The 21,269-nt window shown below is 40.1% G+C and overlaps 1 protein-coding gene across 1 annotated transcript; it reads right to left on the minus strand.

Moving 5' to 3' along the window:
- Window positions 1–1,444: 1,444 nt before the first annotated feature.
- On the minus strand, window positions 1,445–20,715 carry CCNYL1 (cyclin Y-like 1; the record flags this gene model as incomplete). Its single annotated transcript, XM_010009199.1, has 9 exons — window positions 1,445–3,194; window positions 6,061–6,223; window positions 10,709–10,875; window positions 12,937–13,056; window positions 14,661–14,712; window positions 15,395–15,430; window positions 16,814–16,914; window positions 18,598–18,632; window positions 20,610–20,715. Coding segments are annotated over 9 exons (897 nt in total), but the record flags the coding sequence as incomplete, so codon positions are not given.
- Window positions 20,716–21,269: the final 554 nt, after the last annotated feature.

Consider the following 21,269-nt stretch of genomic DNA (forward strand, 5'->3'; position numbering starts at 1 on the left):
AAACAACACACACAGTTCCCGTACACAGAGGGAAAAGGCTGCTGAAGGCCAAGGGCATCACGTAGGCCACAAAGCCATCCCTGGGTTCCTGCCCTTGCTGACTGTGGACACAAAATGCTTTTGTTAGTCGTCTTGGTGCTCACATTATTCACGTTGGGCCATAACGTAGCTATTGTCTCTGCAACCAGTATCTACTGCCAGATGGGGGGCGCTGCCCTGGAACCAAGTGCAGGCAGAGGTCACCTCAACAGATTAACTATTACTCAGATGTTGGATTACGAGCAACAGGGCACACTGATCCTGCAGCTGGTTGCTCTTCCCTGGGAGCAGAGGTAGGTGCCCATCTCTGTAATTCCCGTGTTCTAACTATGATTGTAGTTTTTCTCTTTGCCGTTTTGAGAACAGTGCTGCCACCATGTAAAGAACAGTGAAAGTTGCAGGGCATCTCCGACCCACAGATCACCTTCCAGCAGAACCTCCTAGATGTAACTCCTTCTGAAACACCATCACTGCTCCTCCCTTCAGAAGGGAGCCATATGGTTTACTTTTTAGTGTTTACCTAAGAAATCCACTAGCTGCGTTTTCCAGAATCTAACTCTTTTGGGAGGGGGAACCAGAGTGTGAAATGGAATTGCTGTTTTCCCTCTCAAGAAGCTGAGGTGTAGTGGAGCCCTGCTTAGTGTCTGCTGAACAGAGCAAAATGCTATTGACAACGTGCTCTGGGCTATGCTGCACTACAACTAAAGCCAGGCAAAATGAAGTTGAGCGCAGTAGTCTCCTGCAGGACATACTGCAGAAGCAGCTGCCATTCACCTGCCACCAGATAAGCAGGAATAGCCTCCATCCCACTTGGCAAAAAAGGGTCAATGACAACCCCATGTTTCTGCTGGGCACCCCACTGCTGAATGGCTGCATTTGCAGAGGCCATGTGCCAGCTCACAGCAAAGTGCATCAGGCTGATTGCATAAAGTTGAAGGCACATTGCAGTGTAAAGGGGAAGAAAAGCTCATTAGCAATTAGGTCACTTGTAGCTTCCCCTTTAGTGTTCCTCAAGGGAGGACTTAAAAAACATCAAACTATCTCCAGCAAGGCTGCCCCTACTTGAAGGCCATTTGAGTGCAAAGAACCTGTCAGTGAGTACTTATTTGAGCAGCCCAAGTCAGTTCTATGTCCCAAGGACATGTGGAACAGCCAGGCACATCCACCACCCCTCAATCCTGCCCCACGATCACCAAATGAGCCCTGCTGCTGGCTCCCCAGACATTCGCAAGTCACTGTGATGAAATGAAGGCCAAGGGCTGGTACAGGGAATGGAGGGGCCTTAACTCACACCACTGGGGGTTCTTCTCTCTGTTTTCATACTGGAGAGAAGCTGCCCAGCCACAGCTGCTTGTGAGGGGGACTGAAATCAGACACTCTACAGAAGACACATTTCACCTTGGACTTAATTAAAATAGAGTTTATTAGCTTTTCTTTTAATACAAACATGAGAAAGGAAAACCACCTGAAGATGTAGCGTTATTTTCAAAATTGAACTGTGATCAATACCTGAAGTGCCAAGTTCCATGGATTTGGGAGCCAGGGGCTGCCCTATTTGCACACCGCAAAAGGCTGTATGCATCACTAACAGCTGGGTGCAGCCCAACTGATGACTACACTCCAGCAGCCCCACTCCCAAAGGCATCTGGACTTGCTGCTGTTCAGTGTAAGTTTCTGGGCCTTGGCTGGAAGAGGAAGTGCACAAAACCCGTGCCAGTCGGAGGGAGATCTGCTCCTAGGACTAACTGCCTAGAATCTATTTGGATCCAAGAAGGGAAGATACTACAAAGACCTGTGACAGGAAGAGTCTAAGAATACTTATCCTGTTTAGAGTTCAGTTTCAGAGCCTGAAAGTAAGCTCCATTCCAAAGTCTCAGAAAGAGCAAAACCCAAGCCTCTAGAGCAGCTGCACAAGATAAAATTCACTTTGGAAAAAAAAATAAAAAGTAAAAAATAGGGTTTATAGAAAGCTTTTCATTGAACACAATATTTTCCCATCTACCTTGTTAGGTAGTCCAGGATTCTCAAACTCATTACTGTCTCATTATGAATGTAAATCCCTCCCAGGAAACAAAAACCCAAGGAGAGCCAGATGGATGCACAATATCAGCTATAGGAACTCCACTGTATATAGCACAAGAGATCTGCAGTAGAACTCAGAGAAGCAGTGCTGCACACATGCCATTCACCACTGGATTGCTACACTGTTTGGGATGGTGATGTTGTTTCCAAACCACCTTTCTCATTCAATGCCTCAGAAAAATATACAGATTGCGCCTCTTCCAGAGCAATACAAGTATTAGAAAATGAGAGAAGCACCATAATTCACAAGAAATGCAGCATGGACCCTATACATTTTAACAATACATAAACCCATATCTCTGCTCCCAGTCAAAACATTCAAAGTCTTTTGACAATCCCTACTGGAGTGAAGTTGTGGGTGCAGAGTTGGAATTCCTTCCTGCTGGGCAGCTTCTTGGTTATGAACAGATCACCAATAATAGCAGCTTTAGTAGCCAAACCAGGGAAAAGCCATCAACACGTGCCTATGCTACTGTTTTCAGCTCCAGAGTGGCTTTATACTTTAAGAGTCCCATGTTTTGTTTTTGTTAACACTGCATCGACCTGAAATACAAATGCAGTGAGACTCTGGATGACAGGGAGAGGAGGGAAGAACATTGTAACTATAGTCATGTGGTTAATGTTTAAATTCTAAAATTTAAAACTACTTATTATTAAAAACCTCAAGAGTTCACAGCTATAGGCCTACATAGTAAGCAAACATCTGTGGGGGAGAGAAGGAGAGAAGTTTGTTTTTGCACCTCTGGATACATTAGAAGGAGGAGAGAGTTGCTTTGACAAAGGTCTTGTCTTTTGCACCAAGTATGCTCCTCAAGCTCTGGGCTCCCTTGGCTAGTTTACCCTCCTCTCCTCCTCTTGCTGGAAGACACCATCACCACTGGCTTGTGTGCATGGAGTGGTGGTATTCCTCCGATTCACATGGATGCTGGTTCATGGTGCTGCACCTTTCTCTCTCCTCAGGAGAGGATGGCATTAGAACGGCGGATACCAACTAAGTTATCAGCACTGAAAGATCGTCTCATAGCAGCTTTTGACAAGTCTTTGTATTTGTCTTCACACAGCCGGGAGATAGCCTGGATACCATGTTCAGATACAAAAGGAAAAGTATACGTTAGAGAAGTGTGAACATTTCAAGGGAGCTTTTACAAGCGTAATGCCAACAGAGCAGGCACTCTATAGCAGTCACACTACTATCTTTTTTACCTAGAATGAGAGTAAACAAGAACTACTTTGGAGGGAAAATATTAAAGGGGTCTGTCCCCATTCTAGCAAGAACCCTATCCATCAGGAAGCAAGACATAAAGAAGGTGAGTGGTTTCCATTTCCAGGTATCTTCATTCTTTTACTAGTCTATCTAATGGAAAATTTGGATCCATTTCACACCCATGAGTCTGTGGAAGTTATGTGCAAAATTGCACCTAGGTGCTAGGTCTGGTGCACGCAACAGCACCAGGTTTTAACAGTACAGAAATGTACACACAGCCATTTCTGTAAGAGAAAAGGGTGAAACTGAAAAGGTTTCTGCACTCCGTCGGGCACTGTGTCCTTGGCCATTCAGTGCAAATGAGCCTAGCAAGTGAAGTTCTACTCAGATGTCCATTTTGCCTTTACTTCCTCTACACCTTGCCCCCAGTATGCTCTTCCTGGGATCACTCACACGATCAGGTTCCTGAAGAGGTCTGAGAAGGGAGGGCAGCTCACTGCTCAATGTGACAGCAATAGCCATGGCACTTCAATACAGCTGTTAAGTACCAGCACATGTGGGCAACTTAGTATTTAACTGCTTTTTCACCATTTACTGGCTTGCCTCTGCTCTGCCTACCTAGCTAGTCAAGCAGCCTTCATCCTGGTGCAGCTATTCTAGCAACAAGCTTCATTATTTAAATCCTAATAACACGTGGTTGACCAGAAACCACCATGTATCCTCCCCTGCAAGGCCTATTTCTGATTGGAGCCTTCAGGCGTTATCAGTGCAAATAAATAAGGATACTTGTAATAACAGGCTGAACTGAATTTCAGTCCTGAACACTTACTTCCATTAATAATTTACCACCTATCACCAGATGAACTTTCAGAATCCTGCCATCAGCTACAAGCCTACACCTTCCCTTTAAGACAGCACCCATTCAGCACAGCCCAGTGTTCTGGAAGTTCAAAAGGTGAAAAGCACTCCGAGCATGAAGAAACTTCTAAGTGTATTTTAAAATAATTATTTACATTTATTTCTGCCGACCTTCTGGAGGCATGCATTTGGCTCAAGAGTGGCATTCTTTAAGACACTGGCTGCATGAGCTCCCGCTGCAAGACCAGACAGACTCTCCATCCTGTTTTAATGCTAGGACATCAATCATAACGCAACCTGTGTTGACATATTTAGCCCCAGTCACCCATATGGTGTAAATCACTTTTCAATCCCTGGAATACTAATTCACTGCTTCATACAGGCTCCTATCGACTGCTCGTGTGCTTCTAACCAAAAGGCAGAACTAAAAATTTCAGAATTTAAATATTTAGCACATTTAGAATCAACCCCCAAATCTCCCATTTACACACATTAGTAAGTGCATTACGGCAAATCACACACTGTACTGAAAATTACTCTGGTTTTAAATACCAAGCCCCCAAATGCCAGCAAAGAAAAAACAAAACAGGCTCACAATCTGTAAATCATCCACTTATGCCTGGGCACTGAGCAGTTCAGTAAACAATTTCCTGTGGAATATGAACTGCCCTACAACCACATTTACAATTAGTGACAGTGTTAGCTTAAAGTGCAAGTAACAAGGGTGAGACAAAGCAGAAGAGTTGCATTGCTTAACTTTAAATCGAGGAATTTGCAGGCATATCATACCTATCATTCCAAAGGACCAGGAGGGATCACACTTATTCCCAAAGTTCAGCCACTTCTGATGAAACAGAAAAACCTGGCACTTGGCAGAATTATTGGGGGTGGACAATGGAACAATATAAGCCAAGAATACCGTAGCACACCCCTCTTTGAAAGGGGCTATGGTATCAGTGTACACAGGGCCTGCGGTAATGCCTTTGTTGAAAGGTCAACAAAACAACATGCGGAGTCATCAATTAAACCTGGACAGATGAAAGGTTGCATTGATCCAACAAGAAATTTTGCCTGGGAACCCAGGTAATTTAGCTGTTTTCAAAATGTCTTACATATCTCCAGCAACTAGGAAAACTGACTCTGCAAAAGTACAAGTGATTTTAACATGAGCCTTCATACCAAAGAAGGCTGAGGGGACTCAGAGAAGAGCAGAGCAGCCTTTCCCATCGAGCAGAAAGGGCCAGTAATGTGTGTTTACACTCCTCTGGGCATTCTGAAGGACTCCTAAGAAGGGGCTATTCCAAAGTTTTATCTTAAAGCTACATTTCTTTGGAAAGGTGAGGTTCTGAAAGTTGTGAAAAGAAACATATTAGTTCTGCAGCTGTCCCCAGACAAATGGTTTATTAAACCATGAGAGCAGTTAAAAGTGTTCCCTCTAAATCTAAAAGCAGCTGTCCAGTGGGATGCAGTGGGAAACCTTCAGCTGGTAGTATTTAGAAAGAAAGGTCTGAGTGTGACTGTCTCTAGGTGCTTGGAATACAGACTGTGACCAGGGAAGGACAGACAATCCATTACATATGACACTAATCCTTTCAATCTTAAGTAGCCTAGCTGAGCTACAGTTCCCAAAATAACATCCATTTTATTTGTGATCTGCTACACTTCTGTAATCTCTGTCCCTTCCTTTCCTCAGAATACTAGCTTAGCCTAGGCATGGTTTTAGAAGCACTAACTGTAGTTATAAAGGGGTTAAATTAGCCTGTAATATACTAATTTAAAAGCTTTTTAGTTTTTCTAACTGCCACTTAACATGATTAGCAACAGATGCTCTTACTACACATACAGAGTCCCCTGCTCAGCCAATCTCAGACCATTACCTCCAGTTTCTGTGCTCTCTCTTTACTGAGAGGCTCCAGCAGAAAGCTCAGGTTATTGTCATCGGCTAAGGAGCGAAGATCAAAGTAGTATTTGGCGTAAACACTGGCAGGAACATTGATATTAAACTGCAGTAGCTCCAAGAAGTGTCTTTCCATCTCGTTCCTAGGAGGTGTAAGGGACAGAAGACAAAGGAAAGAAAGATTGTTTTAGCTGGCTGAAAACACTGAAGAGACCTCAAGCTTGGTTTTAAAACCAGCACCTTTGAAACAGTCATCAAGAGCTCTGCCTTATTAGTTTTGAGAGAGCGGTGCTCAAAACAAGGTGCAGCTTTTGAGTCCTGGCACCTCCAGCTCAGAGAGAAAGGTAGTGCCCTGTCGTGCACTCGCTTGGCTGACCGGGGAGGTTCATTCTTCGGAGTTCCATTAGTGCAGCTGTACAATTCATGTGCCATTCTCACTCTCGTACGGCCCCACACTATAGTGATCAGATGAAAGGAATGATGTATGCTGTTTATTAGCTCTGAAGAACTTGCAGACATTTTCACCAGGCTGATAACAGGAAGGGGGTTTATTGAAGTAGAGGCGGACTAACAAAAGGAGTAGGCAGATCACCACGGCAACAAATGGATCTATGAAGAGCTGCTGCTATTATCTCACAGAAAAAAGCCTCTTGAAGCAACATGGATTCATCTCCAATAAATAAATAAATAAGCAGCATTAGGTGGGAGAAGGAATTTTCTCCTCAATAGCATTAGGCAGGATAACAAAGTACTGTGTCAAAGGGCACTGTCCAGTTTTTACTCACTCGTCTGTTTTCAGTGGGCAAAATACTTGGAAGAAAGTGGGGAGAGCGCCATGACATGAAAAGGCTGCTTCAGCTACTGTACTGTGGTTAGTTACATCAGAGATGCTCCAGAGAGGAAAAAACAGTGTTTTACACGCTAACCCAAAAGAAACGGGTGGTACCCAAACCAAGCAGTTCAGTTCAATACTAACTCAGTGACTGTTCCTACTGGTAGCAGACCTGTCTCAACAGCATTTAGCAGCTTTATGGGCCAGCTGTGAGTACACCAGAAGGTAAGCTGCACAATTTCAGTGCCAAGGATGTTCTTGCTCTTGGGAAGCTTTTAGAACAGATGTTTTACCTGGCAGAGGAGGGGAGATAAATCAAGGAAATTATAAAATTATTATTAAATACAGGTTGTGTCCTGTATTGGATGGTGGGTCTCGACATGAATAGCGGCTTTGTGCTTGTTTTTAGCATAGTGGACTTGAGTAGCATTGAACCTAGTGCCAAAATTAATTTCCTGTTCATATGGTCGTAAGCCTATAGAAATGTAAATCAGATAATGTTTTGATGATCAGCTGATCAGAGCTTGATTTACCCTATGAATAAATGCTCTTCACTGCCCCTTTTGTACTCACTAGGCTAATACATTTTAATTCTTTAAAAATACAATTCTTCATTGGATTAACAAGTCTATTAACAGTGGTTTAAAACCTGGCAAAGGATAATGCCCATGTGTTTTCTGTGCCTTATTTACAAATATATGTAGCCAAAAGAATGGACAGCGTGTGTGTCTCCTTACAGGCAATCATAGCAAGATTAGCAGCTGCACAGTTAATTTTTCAGTGATTATGGATTCACTCTCATCAAAGCAAGCAAGTTTTGACAAAGGATGACTTCCAAATATCTATTTAATTTCCTTTGATTTTTTCCCCATTAGAAATAAGTAAAACAAACAAAAACAGAGACACCCCCTGAAGAAAAAAAGCCCAACCAAAACAAAAAAAGCCACCCCATTTCAGTAAAAAAACTTACCTAAGAAAGGGCTTGTGATAGAAAAAAGTAAGATGAACACTTTACCTGTGTTGAGTAGGAAGAGGCAAAGGCAAACGAACTCATCTGCCAGTCGTAAGGCTTGGATCATGTGTCCTTTAATAAACTTTAACCCACTAACAGTTTTTGTGAGAGCCACACAGCTCACACTACTAACAGAGTTGTGAGGCTGGGCTGCCACACAAGTGTCTTTACGCAGTAAGGAGAGCGTGTTTGGTGGGGACCAGGTGAACCTGTGCTGCCTTCAGAAGAGGTGCCTGGCTTGCACATATACACACAGATTTGCAAACTGGGTGAACTAAACCAGATCTAAACCCTTTTAGCAACTCCGGGTGTTACTCCCATGCTCTGCTTGAAGTGGCTCAACAAGAATACCCACCAGGTTAGTGAGATCACTCTAGATATGTAGAGCCAAGAGGAAGATTCACAGAAAGTTCACAAACAAAACTTGCCACCAGTCCTCGTAGACAGGCCTTTACTGCACAGGAATGGTCCACCCAGGCAATGATACCTGGCGGAGTCCTGCCAAGCAACCTTTAGCTGGGGAGCTGCTGGCATTGTGGGTGGATGTTTTTTGCAGCACCACCAGCCATCTCCAATGTTAGAAGGAACTCCTTTGCCAATTGTTTTCTCTCAGTAACACTTGTATTCAGAACATCTAATGCTCATCATTAAGTGACCATTTTAAAAAATACTGGAAGTACAAAACCTGAAAATTAACTATAGTACCAGCTATTAATTGGAAGTAGACTTATAACCTTAATCTTGCTGAGTATTTTAAGCAGTTTTCCGAAGTCCCAGTTATGGTGATGTTATCCAACTCAGGAGCAGTGGAGCCTGCCAAGCTGCAGCAATGTGGGGCCTGAGACGGACACCACATGTCCACTGTCAGTAAGGGGTTGTAAAGTTTCTGCCCATACCTAAATTCAAAGGTCTAAATAATTTCAAATGAGACAGGATTACAAAAATCCCATCTTCAAATTGGAGGAAAAAATATGCCTAAATTCAATCTATTTTTCTTACCAGCATCACTGCTTTGAAAAAGTAAGTACTGACAATTTCAGGAGACCCAGCATCAGCAACAGAGAATAAACATCCTGCTTGTTACAGATATTTTCAGTGCTATCAATTTGATTTGTCCCAAATAGGACTAGAAGAGGAGACATCAAAAAGAGCAAGATGTATACTCCAGCACTCCCAGCGTCGCTGACCCCACTTCAGCCATCTCAGAGTTATTTGCAGCAAGGCTTCAAGTATGTTCCTCAGACAGATGAGCACTCTGAGCCAGGTTGAGTGAAGATGCACATTGTATAAAAACACCAATTATGCTTTCCTGAAAGCAGGGTTGGCACAGCCCTGCATTTGGAGACAAAGAACTCCCAAGCAAGGGGGTATGTATAATATGAGATACTATGTTTGTGGTCTGTGATATGAAATAACTTGAATAACAAAAAGTGGTTTAATGCAGATAACTCCTGCATTTTTAGAAATGCTGCTCCACCCCCAAAGGGAAGAAAACTGGATACTTCTCCTAAAGTGTCCCAGATAAATAATTACTTACTATATTTTAAACATTAGCTTTAGGCTGAATCCAGGGAAGAGAGCCTGGGGCAAGAACAGACTCTCTCACAGAAGTAGCCTTACAGCACTGTGTGCAAACCTCTGCCACCTCAGTCTGCTCCTGTACTAGAACTGGCTGTTACTACATAGGCCTGGACGCATGCACAGCAGCATGATAAAACTCAACACTACATAAAACCTATCACAAAGATTATTAAGGCCAGAAAGCCTGATACTAACTTAGCCTTCTAGCACTTCTACCACTGTGATAACAAAGGACATAGGGGAAGAAGCTGGCAAATAAAATTAAAATGATAATATTGACATCTCAAAGCTCTCAGACACGAAACTTTGCAAGAAAGAATTTAACACATCTAATGGCCAAAGCCACACTACATAAACATGCTTCCAAGCCTGTAGTATGAGCCCAGAGCCACACAGATGAACATCCTCTGAAATGCAGAAATTGTAGGGCTTAAGGCACCAAGACAAGACAGCAGATTCAAAATTCCTAAAAAGCTGAAATATACATCTGGGACAGGAATATATACAAGGATCAGCCTTACATAAACAAGCAGTAGCAAAACTGAGGATTTTGTTCTCAGCACTGTAGGCATGTCTAAGAACTCATCCAAAGAGAATGAAGTGTAGCAGCAGCTGGATGTAACAGATGCAGTGACAGATCCCAACACAAATGACACCTGCGACCTGCGTGCCAGCAGCAGCTAGGAATTCAGACCTGGAGATATTTAGGCCTTAGCTGGATACAAGAGCAGACACAAATCATGGCTTACACCCTGCAGTTTTTCAAATTCTAAACTAGAAAAGGCAGGGAACAAATTTAGTTCACTTTTTTCTTTGACAAAAGAATGTTGATAAGACTATGAATTGGGCACTTTAGAGTTATACCAATGCAAAAGAAATACTGGTAATAAGCAGCCAGTCCCATGGTTCATCCCTTGGCTGTAAGAAGGTACAGAAAACTAACTTCGAAGTTACTCACCCAAGTCATAAGAAATACTAACACAGATTTGTCTCAGAGTAGGGTTATCCAAAGTTTCCTAGGTTAAAAAAGGGAATGAGGCCGGACATCATGTACATATATCACAGCACAAGAGACAAACATTTTTCCAGTATGATCCAAACAATTGCCATTCAAAAAAAACCAACCCCATCAAACCCCATCAACCCAAACAACCCAAAACCCCAAAAACCCACCACTGCAGATTACCCAACCTTGCAACTTACATGTCCTCAACAGTGATGTCCTTCAATATTTGGCAATAATCCACGTTCCACACAGCTTGATCATCCCAGACTTTAGAAGCCAGCAGAATAGCTCCTAGGACTATCCTCTTCCAGTTACTAGGGCATATGTCAATCTCTGCATAGGTTAAAAGCCTTTCCAAATAAACCTAATAGAAAGGGAAAAAAAGCAAAACAAAACCAAACAACAGTTCAGGTGTGCAATTAGGACCTAGAACTGAGTTCTCAGCAGCAAGCATGCCAGTCCAATATTACTATTTTATCCAGTATTACTATTTTATCCAATATTACTATTTTATCCAGTATTACTATTTTATCCAATATTACTATTACCACTAAGTATGTCGAAGTAAGTATTAGTGACTACTACTTCCGCTTTAGCAGCCAAACTTTCAGGAGTTACAGATTCCATTTTTTTACTGTAACACAAGAACTGGACTACCAAGGTATACAACAAAGATACTGAAGAATCAGTTCTGAGCAAGCAATGAGCACTGCTGTTTCAGGGTGAGCACTGCTGTTTCAGGGAGATACTGACAGAGTTCTTTCCATCACCGAGTCATGCAGTCATTGACAAGTTTTCATTAGGGCCTATCTGGGATAGTAAATCACTCAACATCACACTTGCCTTTCATCACGTTTAAGGTTCAGCACTTGCAGCTTAATAGGAAGTGCTAAAACCTGCACTGTGATCTCCAGGCATGGGACAAAGATGCATTAATTTGCATTAATCATCTTTCCACAATGAAAGGTGTTATAGTGCTATTCCTACTTCATTCTGTAAAGAGACTTCAATCCTTCACCTACAACAGCGTCACCCTCTGCTTTCATCTACATCAGCAACTGCTTAGATAGTGAAAGATACCCAAGGCTAAAGATATATCTTGGACTTTTACTTATTCCTCCCATGTAATCTCAGATCAGCCCACAGACATTGAATCAATCCCTTCCTTAAAAGTCTTCCACTATTTCACACCTTTGTAATGAACAACACAGTAATTTGCACTTTCAAATTTGGATAGTTGAATTTAATGTTCTGTTCCCTCAACTAAGTCCACATAAACTAGTGAGTGCGGGTCTAAGGGCAGGATCAATCTTTATTACTAGGGTCTCCCCATTTTTCTTTCCATCCTCTGCTTGCAGCCTGCAAGTGAACTAAAGGCGTTCCTATAGTAACAGAGCCATCTAGCGGTAAAATTCACTTAAACTCTCTTTTTTGTAAATGGGTAGATTGCCCAGGGTTAGCTATCATCTTGTACTGTTAAAATTGTATCCATGTCTCTGCAAAAGCAAAAACCTCTAAGTACTTTCAGCGTTTCTAACTATTCGGCCTTTTCAATTACTTATTTCCTTACTTAAGAGAGTCCTTCAAGATGAGTTTCCTTAATTTCCACATTGTCTTTTGGAGAAGCCACAATGGAGACTGAAGGCTAGTATGCCACACACTGCGGTTTAAGAGATTGTTTAGTGCAGCAGTTATACAGGTTGTGGTTTTTTCTTTCCCTTCATATACATGTCTGTATATGCATGTACTTGTGTGTATATACATAATCAGTATCGTAATCATTTTTATTTTATCTACCTTGCTTTCTGAAACCAAACAACAAACTGTAATGAGATTATTTTCTTACTATTGTTCTTATGTCCCAAGCACCTACCTCGATGTCACTGGGGAAAAAAGCTGCAGACTCATTGGTTGAGTAAAAACAAGTTTGACAGAAAGGTGGCAATAATTGAAAACCTTAATAATGAGAACATTTACCTTCCGGACTTCCTGCACTACTGATCCTCAACCAGTTACTTGCACTGTTCCGGTTAATATGAACTCAAAGTCCCATTTTCCCTTCCACACAATTGAAATAAAAGATGTCTTTGTGTCTGATCTCATCATACCCCACTGTTTATGGTGTTCCACTGTTCTGACTTTCTCAAGGTTCCTTCATCAAGTTCTATGTCATGAAACAGTGTGATTGGACAAGTAATTAAGCATTACATATTCATATATAGAAAAGTAAGTGCCTTTTTAATTAACCACTTCTGTGACTCCTTAGAAATCTTCCAAAACTCACTTGTACAGCGTCTTCATTATTAACAAGGTTTCATGAGATACTGTAAGAGTTTAAATGTCAGTTCAGCCCAGCTGACTCATTGAGGGGAAGAAAAAAAAAAGTCTTCCAAAAGCTCAAGTTCAATAATCAGGCATCTCTTACCAGCGTCACTATTGCACATTCAGCTGTCAGCTGTGCAGCACTGAAAAGTGTCCGAACAAACCGGTAGATGTGCTTGTGATCAGGGTCATGCTTGTAGTAATCATCTGGAACTTCTTCCCGCTGAAAGAAAGTTCTCTCCGTTACTGAGAATCTAGTTTACTTAATATTGACTTTAAACAACAGACTTTAAGCAACAAGCCACACAGGCTTTTCTTCTCACTGAGTAGAAGTGGGAATAACATGAGCAGGATCTCTCTTGCATAATTCCTGCACTATGAGCAGTACAAAAGCTGGAAGTATGCATTTCCTGGCTGGAACCGAGGAGGAAAGGACTGGTATTTGCAATTAAGCTCTGTTATGCTGGTAACTTGGGATTTGTTACTTCTCATATTAGGGTCAATAGAGCCTGGATTTGGACTCCTTGTGACTGAATCTTTGAAGGTGGTCAAAGATGTCTTCCATGTATTAACCTTTCTGAAGGAACTGCAGATATCCAGCAAAAATCCCACTGCTATAGAAACTAACAAACCATTTGTATCTTTCCCCTCAGAAGTATAGCATACAGCCCTACTATATTTCTGTCCATATATTGCAGTAAGATCGAAGAGACTCTTAAGTGTTTCCTAAAGGACACAAGGATTTTCCAATAGTCATACTCATTAAATAGAAGGTAGGCTGTATCATAGGGTCAAAAAGATACCAGGTTAGTAAATAAAGAAAAGAAATTGTCTGATGAAGTGAAGTTCATCTCACATAAACAATTTTCCATGTGAAACAACAGATTCAGGTAATCAAAACAGTTTTGAATCATACTTTTCTCTTGAAGCCCCACAATCCATGCAGGAACTCTTCCATATAGCTCTTCTGAAGCAGCTCATTATTTTCATCAAGTAAAGGGTTGTATTTATTCAGTGTACAATTCCTAGCACAATGGGTCACATTTAGGGATGAAACTCTAACACACTTGAAATAACAAGCTAAATCTGTGAGATAGATTAAGCTGCATTCCCTCAGGTAAGTCCCTGAGCAAACCAAATTTTTGAAGCCACTAGAGCTTTGCTAAATCAATTCCAAGTGAAAAACAAAGGAAATGGTTCTGTAGGACAGTCATTAAGCTGGTAGTGCTCAAACTGGACACTCTACACTTGAGCTTGCCTATACTGAGGTTTTGTATCTGAAAGACTGTCCTAAAAGGTGTACCAGGAACAGTTACATTAAAATCATATTAGCTTTAAAATTTTGCCTTCAGTCTTTTTAAAGACCGAACACACTGTCTCTTACTTTGCAACATGCTACATGTACTATGTTCCCTTGTTCACAGTCATTTAAAAGGTTAGGCACATTAACCACGTCTTCCTAAATAAATAGGAAAGACTTTTAATTAAAGTAGTGTTGAAGAGGGGAAGAAAGTACTTAGACAAGAAAGTCTGGATACAAAATATGCAAGAATCATCAGGTGCTTCCTTTCTATTTATAGTCAAAGGATAGAAAACTAAATTTACTTTGCAACATTTAGAAGGACTGGGTCCTGTTCATGATGTAGCTGATATCAACAGTCTAGAGAACACTGTTTGCACTGTGTATTACATATACAGATACAATTTAAGATCAATTTGACTGTGACCTAGTGCTAAGACATTTTTATGACTTACAGAATACAAATCCAAGATGTTAAAAAATATGTATGCTGATACACACTCAGAGGATCAAAAATTAACACTTACTGTGAGAGGATGAGACTTTTCATCAAAAATATCCAATGATCTGTCAGAATCTCTACAAAGTAAAAACCTCCATTTTAGCAACAAGAATTATTTGGTAATGCTATGCTCCACTAGAAAGTATTATTCATTAAAGTGGATAAAGAGATGTATTTCATAGCTCAGCTTTTTCTGTAATATGATATGAAGTTAACATGTATTTTTGCAAAGCATTTAATGATATCTTAGAGCTGAATATGTAGGAAGCTAAACAATGAATAGCTATCAATGTTTTCATATTATGCTTAGTACAGTTCTCCCTCAAAATGTGAAACTGTCTCAATAATAGCATATATTTCAAAAAGGCAGCTGTAATTTTGAAGCATACACTGTAACTAGCTATAATGGCAAGGGTTGTTTGTGCATGGGACTGAGTGTTCCTTCACCCATCCATACTAATCTATACCTCTGCTTCAGGAAAAGCTAAACCAAGTCCAAAGGCTGATTTGTGGTGAGTTAAGTGTATTTTCTGTGCTCCCCCTGTTTTGTCTTTTTATGCTTCATTCTCAATGCAGTATGTGCCATTGGATGGGTGTATACTGACCCTTCCATATCAGTAGAAGAGCGGGTACAAAGAGAAAGCAGATGCAACAGGAAGTGTCAGATTTTTCAACTAGCTGTTACTGAAGTGACCAAGACCTTATCATCCCTGGCTCAAAAAGAAAGTTGTTGTATTTCAGAAAAAAAAGTTCACTCACCTGTTCTTTATATGGTAGAATATTGCTAATGTTACACTAAAAAAGGAGAAAGAAAGAAAAGACTTAACAAAGCATATTCTGGGCACATCATTTCATTGCAAAAGCTGTTATTCAGGGCAAAATGTTCAGAATCCATTATGTATTGGCTTACTTCCACATTCATTTACCTGCCTGAAGAGAAACTGGCCAAATCAAATTTGCTAGCCAAACTGCTCATACATTCATTGTACAGATACTTACGCCATAAAATAACGTTATGCCACATTTTAAACATACACCTTCATTGCCTGATTAGGCAACATTTATTGAAAATATGGACTATTCACAACTAAAATACAATAAAAGTTCTGTTTGATGTTACATATACAATTGTAGAGATTCTGCCAATGTTTTAACTCTGTATCTACGATACTATGCCAGCATAATCCAAGCAGGAAAGAACAACAGATCTCAGTCTCTGCTGAGTCACGTAAGGCAACAGATTTCATATTCATGCTTATCTACTGTGGCCAAATTTCAGATTCTTTGCTGGCAGTGATAACAAGAACATGGCCATCACAGGAATCCATCATGGGCAAGCTCCGATCTGTTACCAGCTGTAGACCACTTCAAAATGGCACAAGCACCACCTTTTTTCTCTAGAAAAGGAGTGACATGCTAGATACCTTTGTTTGAAACCAAATTTTAAAGCTACAAATCAACTTAGACATTTCCAAACTTTACTAACTGTTAAAACAGTAAAGCCTTCTGGGCCTGAAGCTACTTTGCCTTCCTTTCCCTTCAAGCACAGTAGAATTCTCTTCTCAGTTCTTGGCTGTTATTGTCTATGCACAAAGAACTGACTCTGTGGTACCCAGAACAACAGGGCAAACAGCCATTTCTATTGGGGAACCAAGAAGACTAAATAATTATCAAACTCACTTACAAAGAAAAAGTAGACCGGCTAGAACTAAAACCAAAACCAGCAACATACCGTTATCCACCACTAGAGGGCAGACTAATACCACTGGCAAGTAGCAAACATGCTCCTGCAAACTTTTCTGGCAACTCCATACAAAATCCGTTTAAAGTTTTCCCAGATGGAGAGTTTCTAGATTTGGCTTTCAAAGCAAAGCCTTTGAGCTCCCCACACCAACATACACTTTTAAACCCCAAAATGCTGACACTTCTGCACTGCCTCAGATTCTCAAGTGCACAATAACTACTTTTAAACACAACAGTACCTTAGCTCTGTAACCAAAATAAGCAGTCATCATTAACCAGACCTCTACACCCCTTCCATGACTAACCTGAATAAGCAGTGCCATGCTCCTCTCATTCAAGTGTGTGACTGGCTTTGGAACAGACAAGACCACCACAAAATCCCAAATAAACCTTGCAATGCTACTCAGCCCCTTGTTGATGACAAATGGTTCTTACCACTTTATTGTGCTTCTAAGGTTAGGTTGACTGACGGTGCTGTCATCTATAAATATTGTTGAGCATGAGCTGTACTTTTTTGTAAGCTGCCCAGGAGAAACCTTAGGGGAAAAGAAGAGAATCGGAATACATTCAAGGACAGGGATTCTGTAAGCTCTGGTTTACCACACTGAATGCTGGCTTTACACCTCAAGTAGTTACTGAGACGAGGTCTTTGTAGATGATTGCTCCTGCTATATAAGCTACCCTGTAGACATCAAGTTCCTGAGGACACCCTTTGTGCAAGATGGGTTTATAAATATCCCTTGGAACATACAACATGATGGTTTTAGATAAGTAATTTTCAGAAAAAATAGCTGCAGCTGAAGTAGCAAGTCCTCCCATTTTCTCAGTTCTCCTCCATTCCATTCTTGCAGTTCAAGTCAGTTTTCCCTCTTGTGATGTACTTTATTAGATTTCCCTGTAATTCCATAATCATCATCTCCCCGTTTTATATCCTGTACATTTACATTTTCTAGTTATCCAGTATTGTTCCATGTAAAGACACTTTCGCATTTGGGGTTTTGTCTTGTTAGCATCTGTGATCTGGAAATAAAGTACTACTATGACCCTTACTTTTCCTATTTAGAGCTAGCAATATGTTCCATCATGTATCCTAATCCTGTAGATTTTATACTGTAAGAAATCTTCCTGTATAGAGTAAAGTCAGGCTTCCCTGAGCATTTTTAGAGAATGCCCTGCACTAAAGCTGGGACGTCATAATTGAGGGAGGATTTTAATCAAGCAATTTATGATTTGTTAGTTTTTGCCAGAATCTTTTTAAATCCCTTGTCTAAAACCTTGAAAGTCTTCCAAATGAAAATGGTGGCACCCTTCACCCAGCAATGGCTGCCTGGGAATATTTCCCATTCCAGATGAAGTTTGCCAGCAAAAACAATACAATCACATTTCACCTGGCTGCTGGCAGACTAAAGCTGGAACTGGAATTGAAATAGAAGGAAAAGCAATAAAAAAAATAGGATCCACCTCCCCATAATCATACTAAATACAACAGACTTGAAATATCATTATCTTACCAGTAACTTATCAGTAGGCACTTTGCTAGGCAGTAGTTTTTAAGCTTTGTGTTTATAACTTCCGGTCTTAACTTTATTAGTCAGTATTTTTTTATGCACTTATTAATGACATGGCATTTTTTTGTGGTGGGGTTTTTTTTTTTTTTTGGTGGGTATTTTTGGGCTTGGGGTTTTTTTGTAAATGAAGTGCCAAAACCAACTAGTATTTGCAGAAGCAGCTTAGAGCACATTTCAGATTTTAAAACTAACATATAATCTTTTGTTTATCATGCTGATGATAATGTTTGTTCATCATCTCTTTTCATGCTGGATACCTTTCTCACAATAAGTCCTGCAGTGATGCTCAAACAGCAAATCATTTTTAAGACTTGTTATCTTACATGAGAAGTTAATCCGGTTTAGTTTGTTTAAAAAAAAAAAATATGCAGTTTGACTTCTATTTTCTCATTTACTGTTATGAAATGCTCAAGACTGATACAACAAGAAAAAATAATCAATCTGACTCTTGACATCATTCTATGCTCCGTGATACTGTGCCTGCCTGTTTATTTTTTAGAGACAAAGTAATTCAGTTTTAACTTGCTAAGGAGGATTTGGACCATGTGTAGGACTATATACCTAGAACTACCAGAGCTGTTTTCTTGAATTATCTTTGTCCCAGCATGCAAATATCATCTATATAGCACACTAAGAATTTGTTTTACTTACATGATTGATGTGGTTACTCTTCCTCTTCTCTCGCACTAGGAAGAGGGAGAAAGAATGTGAACTGAAAGGTTTCTAAAATATAATCCCAATTTACATTCATAAAGTCATTCTTTTAACCTAGTCTTCGGAAGTACATGAGTATTAGAAGTTTCAAATTTGACCTTAGGTGTCTGGAAAAGTAGTTTGAGGAAAAAAAACCTGAGTTTTATCAAGCTAGTAAACTACATGCTACCTCCAACCGTCTACATGTACTTTTAAAAACTAATTCTACCCATCCCACTAAGGGAAAAATGTCTCAGCTTTGAAAAGATGCTGTGCCTCATGAAAAACTGGATTATTTCAGGTAATTCAAATAGACAATGTCCAACATCCAGCAGCAAACACTTAGCCATCAGAAGTAAAAACATCACACACTGAGCCTGCCAAAGGGACACAAGGAGGAAGTGGGGTGCCAACATTCTATAAGTATTCTCACTCCTCCTATTACACAGCAAAAGGTAAAAACCTATTTCATTCTACAGAAGATGCTGGCACAAGCTATGCCTATTTATCATATAAATGCAACCAGGTTATCTGGTAATTATAAACTGTGTCAGCTTTTCAAAAAGACTGTAAGGTGTAACTTCCAGCTATAACAGTAGCACTAAAACAGTGCTCTTAAAGGAGAACTGAAAGTTGCAAACATGCAGAAAGCTATACATATGTGACCTGCCTGGACAGGTGACTGCTCTAAAGGTTTGGTCTGAGATCATAACCACTTGTTAGTAGGACACATTCTCTTACATACTTAGAAAAATTAAAAATTGGAAGAGAGTATCCAAAATTCTTCTTTTTGCATAAATGGAAACTCATAATCCTGATAACATCTCAGTGAGAGAGAACTTACTTATATTAATTCTATTACTTCTATGCTGCACTACAGTGTTCAAAAACTATGTCAACTTGCTAACTGCAACTTAAACAGCACTCACCTAAGAGGTGTTTGAAACATGCAGGTCACATTCTTTGTCTGTTTGAAGACAGACCTTAGAAGCCTCAATGAAAGATGCCTAAAATTTCTTTGATATCACCTCTTTTAGAAAATCATGCTAGTGCTTACTTCCACTGCTCTTAGATTATCTGAGCATTGTGAAGTTGATACAACTGACAATTTTACTACTTGCCATAAAACTGAACAGCAGGACTGCAACTGACAGACCTGTCAAAGTAAGTCTACTTTTCTGAGGCAAAGCTATGCCAAGGTAGAAGATGCTCTGCAGCTTCCCACGACATGCCCAGTCCCAAGTGCAACACTGTCTTAGAAAAACAACTTAGAAAAAACTTCAAGAATCAACTATAAAAGGAACAGAAGCATTTTAAAAAATAATCTTAAACTCCTTTTTAATTGCAACTTCAAAATTTACTGTGTCAGAATTCTATTTTACTTGTTCAATACAGAAATGCCTCCACTTTTTAGCAGCATTTTGGAATGCACAAGCTATAGTAATTGTTCAAAATTTGCTTTATCAAGTAAACAAGGGCTCTGCAAAAAACCTGAAAATCCCAATACATCCATGCAGTTAAAACCAAGATTCAAGAATAATTATGCTACTAAAACCTGCTCAAATAGTTTAAAACAACATAGTCAAAAGCAACTGATACAGACTGATGGCTTAGGCTTATTACTCCTTACAGAAAACTGTCCTTGCATTTTTTAAAACAGTCCTTGGTCATAAAAATACAATCACCGCTTGAAGCTTGAATTACACAGTGAAGAAAGCCTTGCTCCTTGAGACTACTAGGATGAAGTCTCTGAAATCTCCTGATATTTAAGTGTTCAGAAGAACAAGTGATTTTAAGTGTTGAGTAAAGCAGCCTACAAATGTATTTCTGTGTAAAAACACAAATTATTAATCCCTATGCCTTGAAAGAATTGAAGTAATATAAATGTTTGAGATGCATAATTAAAATAAACAGTTATTTTTTCCAGGCTTTCTCCTGCCTTTTTTTGAATTGGAAAAAACTTAGCTTACCATCTGTTTGAGACTTGCTCAGGAAAATTGTGCTTGCTCTGGGATGATCAGATGGATTAGATTCCAAGGCTAAATCTGAAACAGAAAGGACAAAAACAGGAGAGACCTTTAAAAGAAGATGATTATGGCAACAATTCTCACCCAGCCTTAAAATACTCAAGCAAAATGATGGAGACAAGATCAGAAACACTCAGAATGGACTCTCTCTAAAGAAACCTTACTTTTGTCAAGATAAATAAAAATCTGACATTTTCCCCTCTGAATAAGAAAGTCTGTGGACTCAGCCCTACTGCCACAAAGCTCTGATGCATCTCATGGTTTCCATCAAAACAAAATCTGGAAAGAGAGAATGCAGAAAACAACATACATCTTCAAAAGTCAGTGTGCGGCCCTGTATGTTATTAGGGTGACTGGGTGTGGAGCCTGTGCTCAGTAGAGGGCAGAAAGCGAGAACTTTATCAAGAGCATCATTTTGGGGGGGAGGGGGGAAAGACACTGCTGCTCTTTCAGTCTGTGCTTTAAGTACCCAAAACGGAAGGAAATAATCTCTATTGACTTACAGAAGAACCTAATAAGTAACTTTTACAGCACTGATAAATATCAAATCATGGATCTTGCACTATTCTGTTCTTCTTGAATTTCAAAGTAAAACCCTATACA

This window comes from Nestor notabilis, unplaced genomic scaffold (genome assembly GCF_000696875.1).
Source record: "Nestor notabilis isolate BGI_N333 unplaced genomic scaffold, ASM69687v1 scaffold25942, whole genome shotgun sequence".
NCBI classification, from domain to species: domain Eukaryota; kingdom Metazoa; phylum Chordata; class Aves; order Psittaciformes; family Psittacidae; genus Nestor; species Nestor notabilis.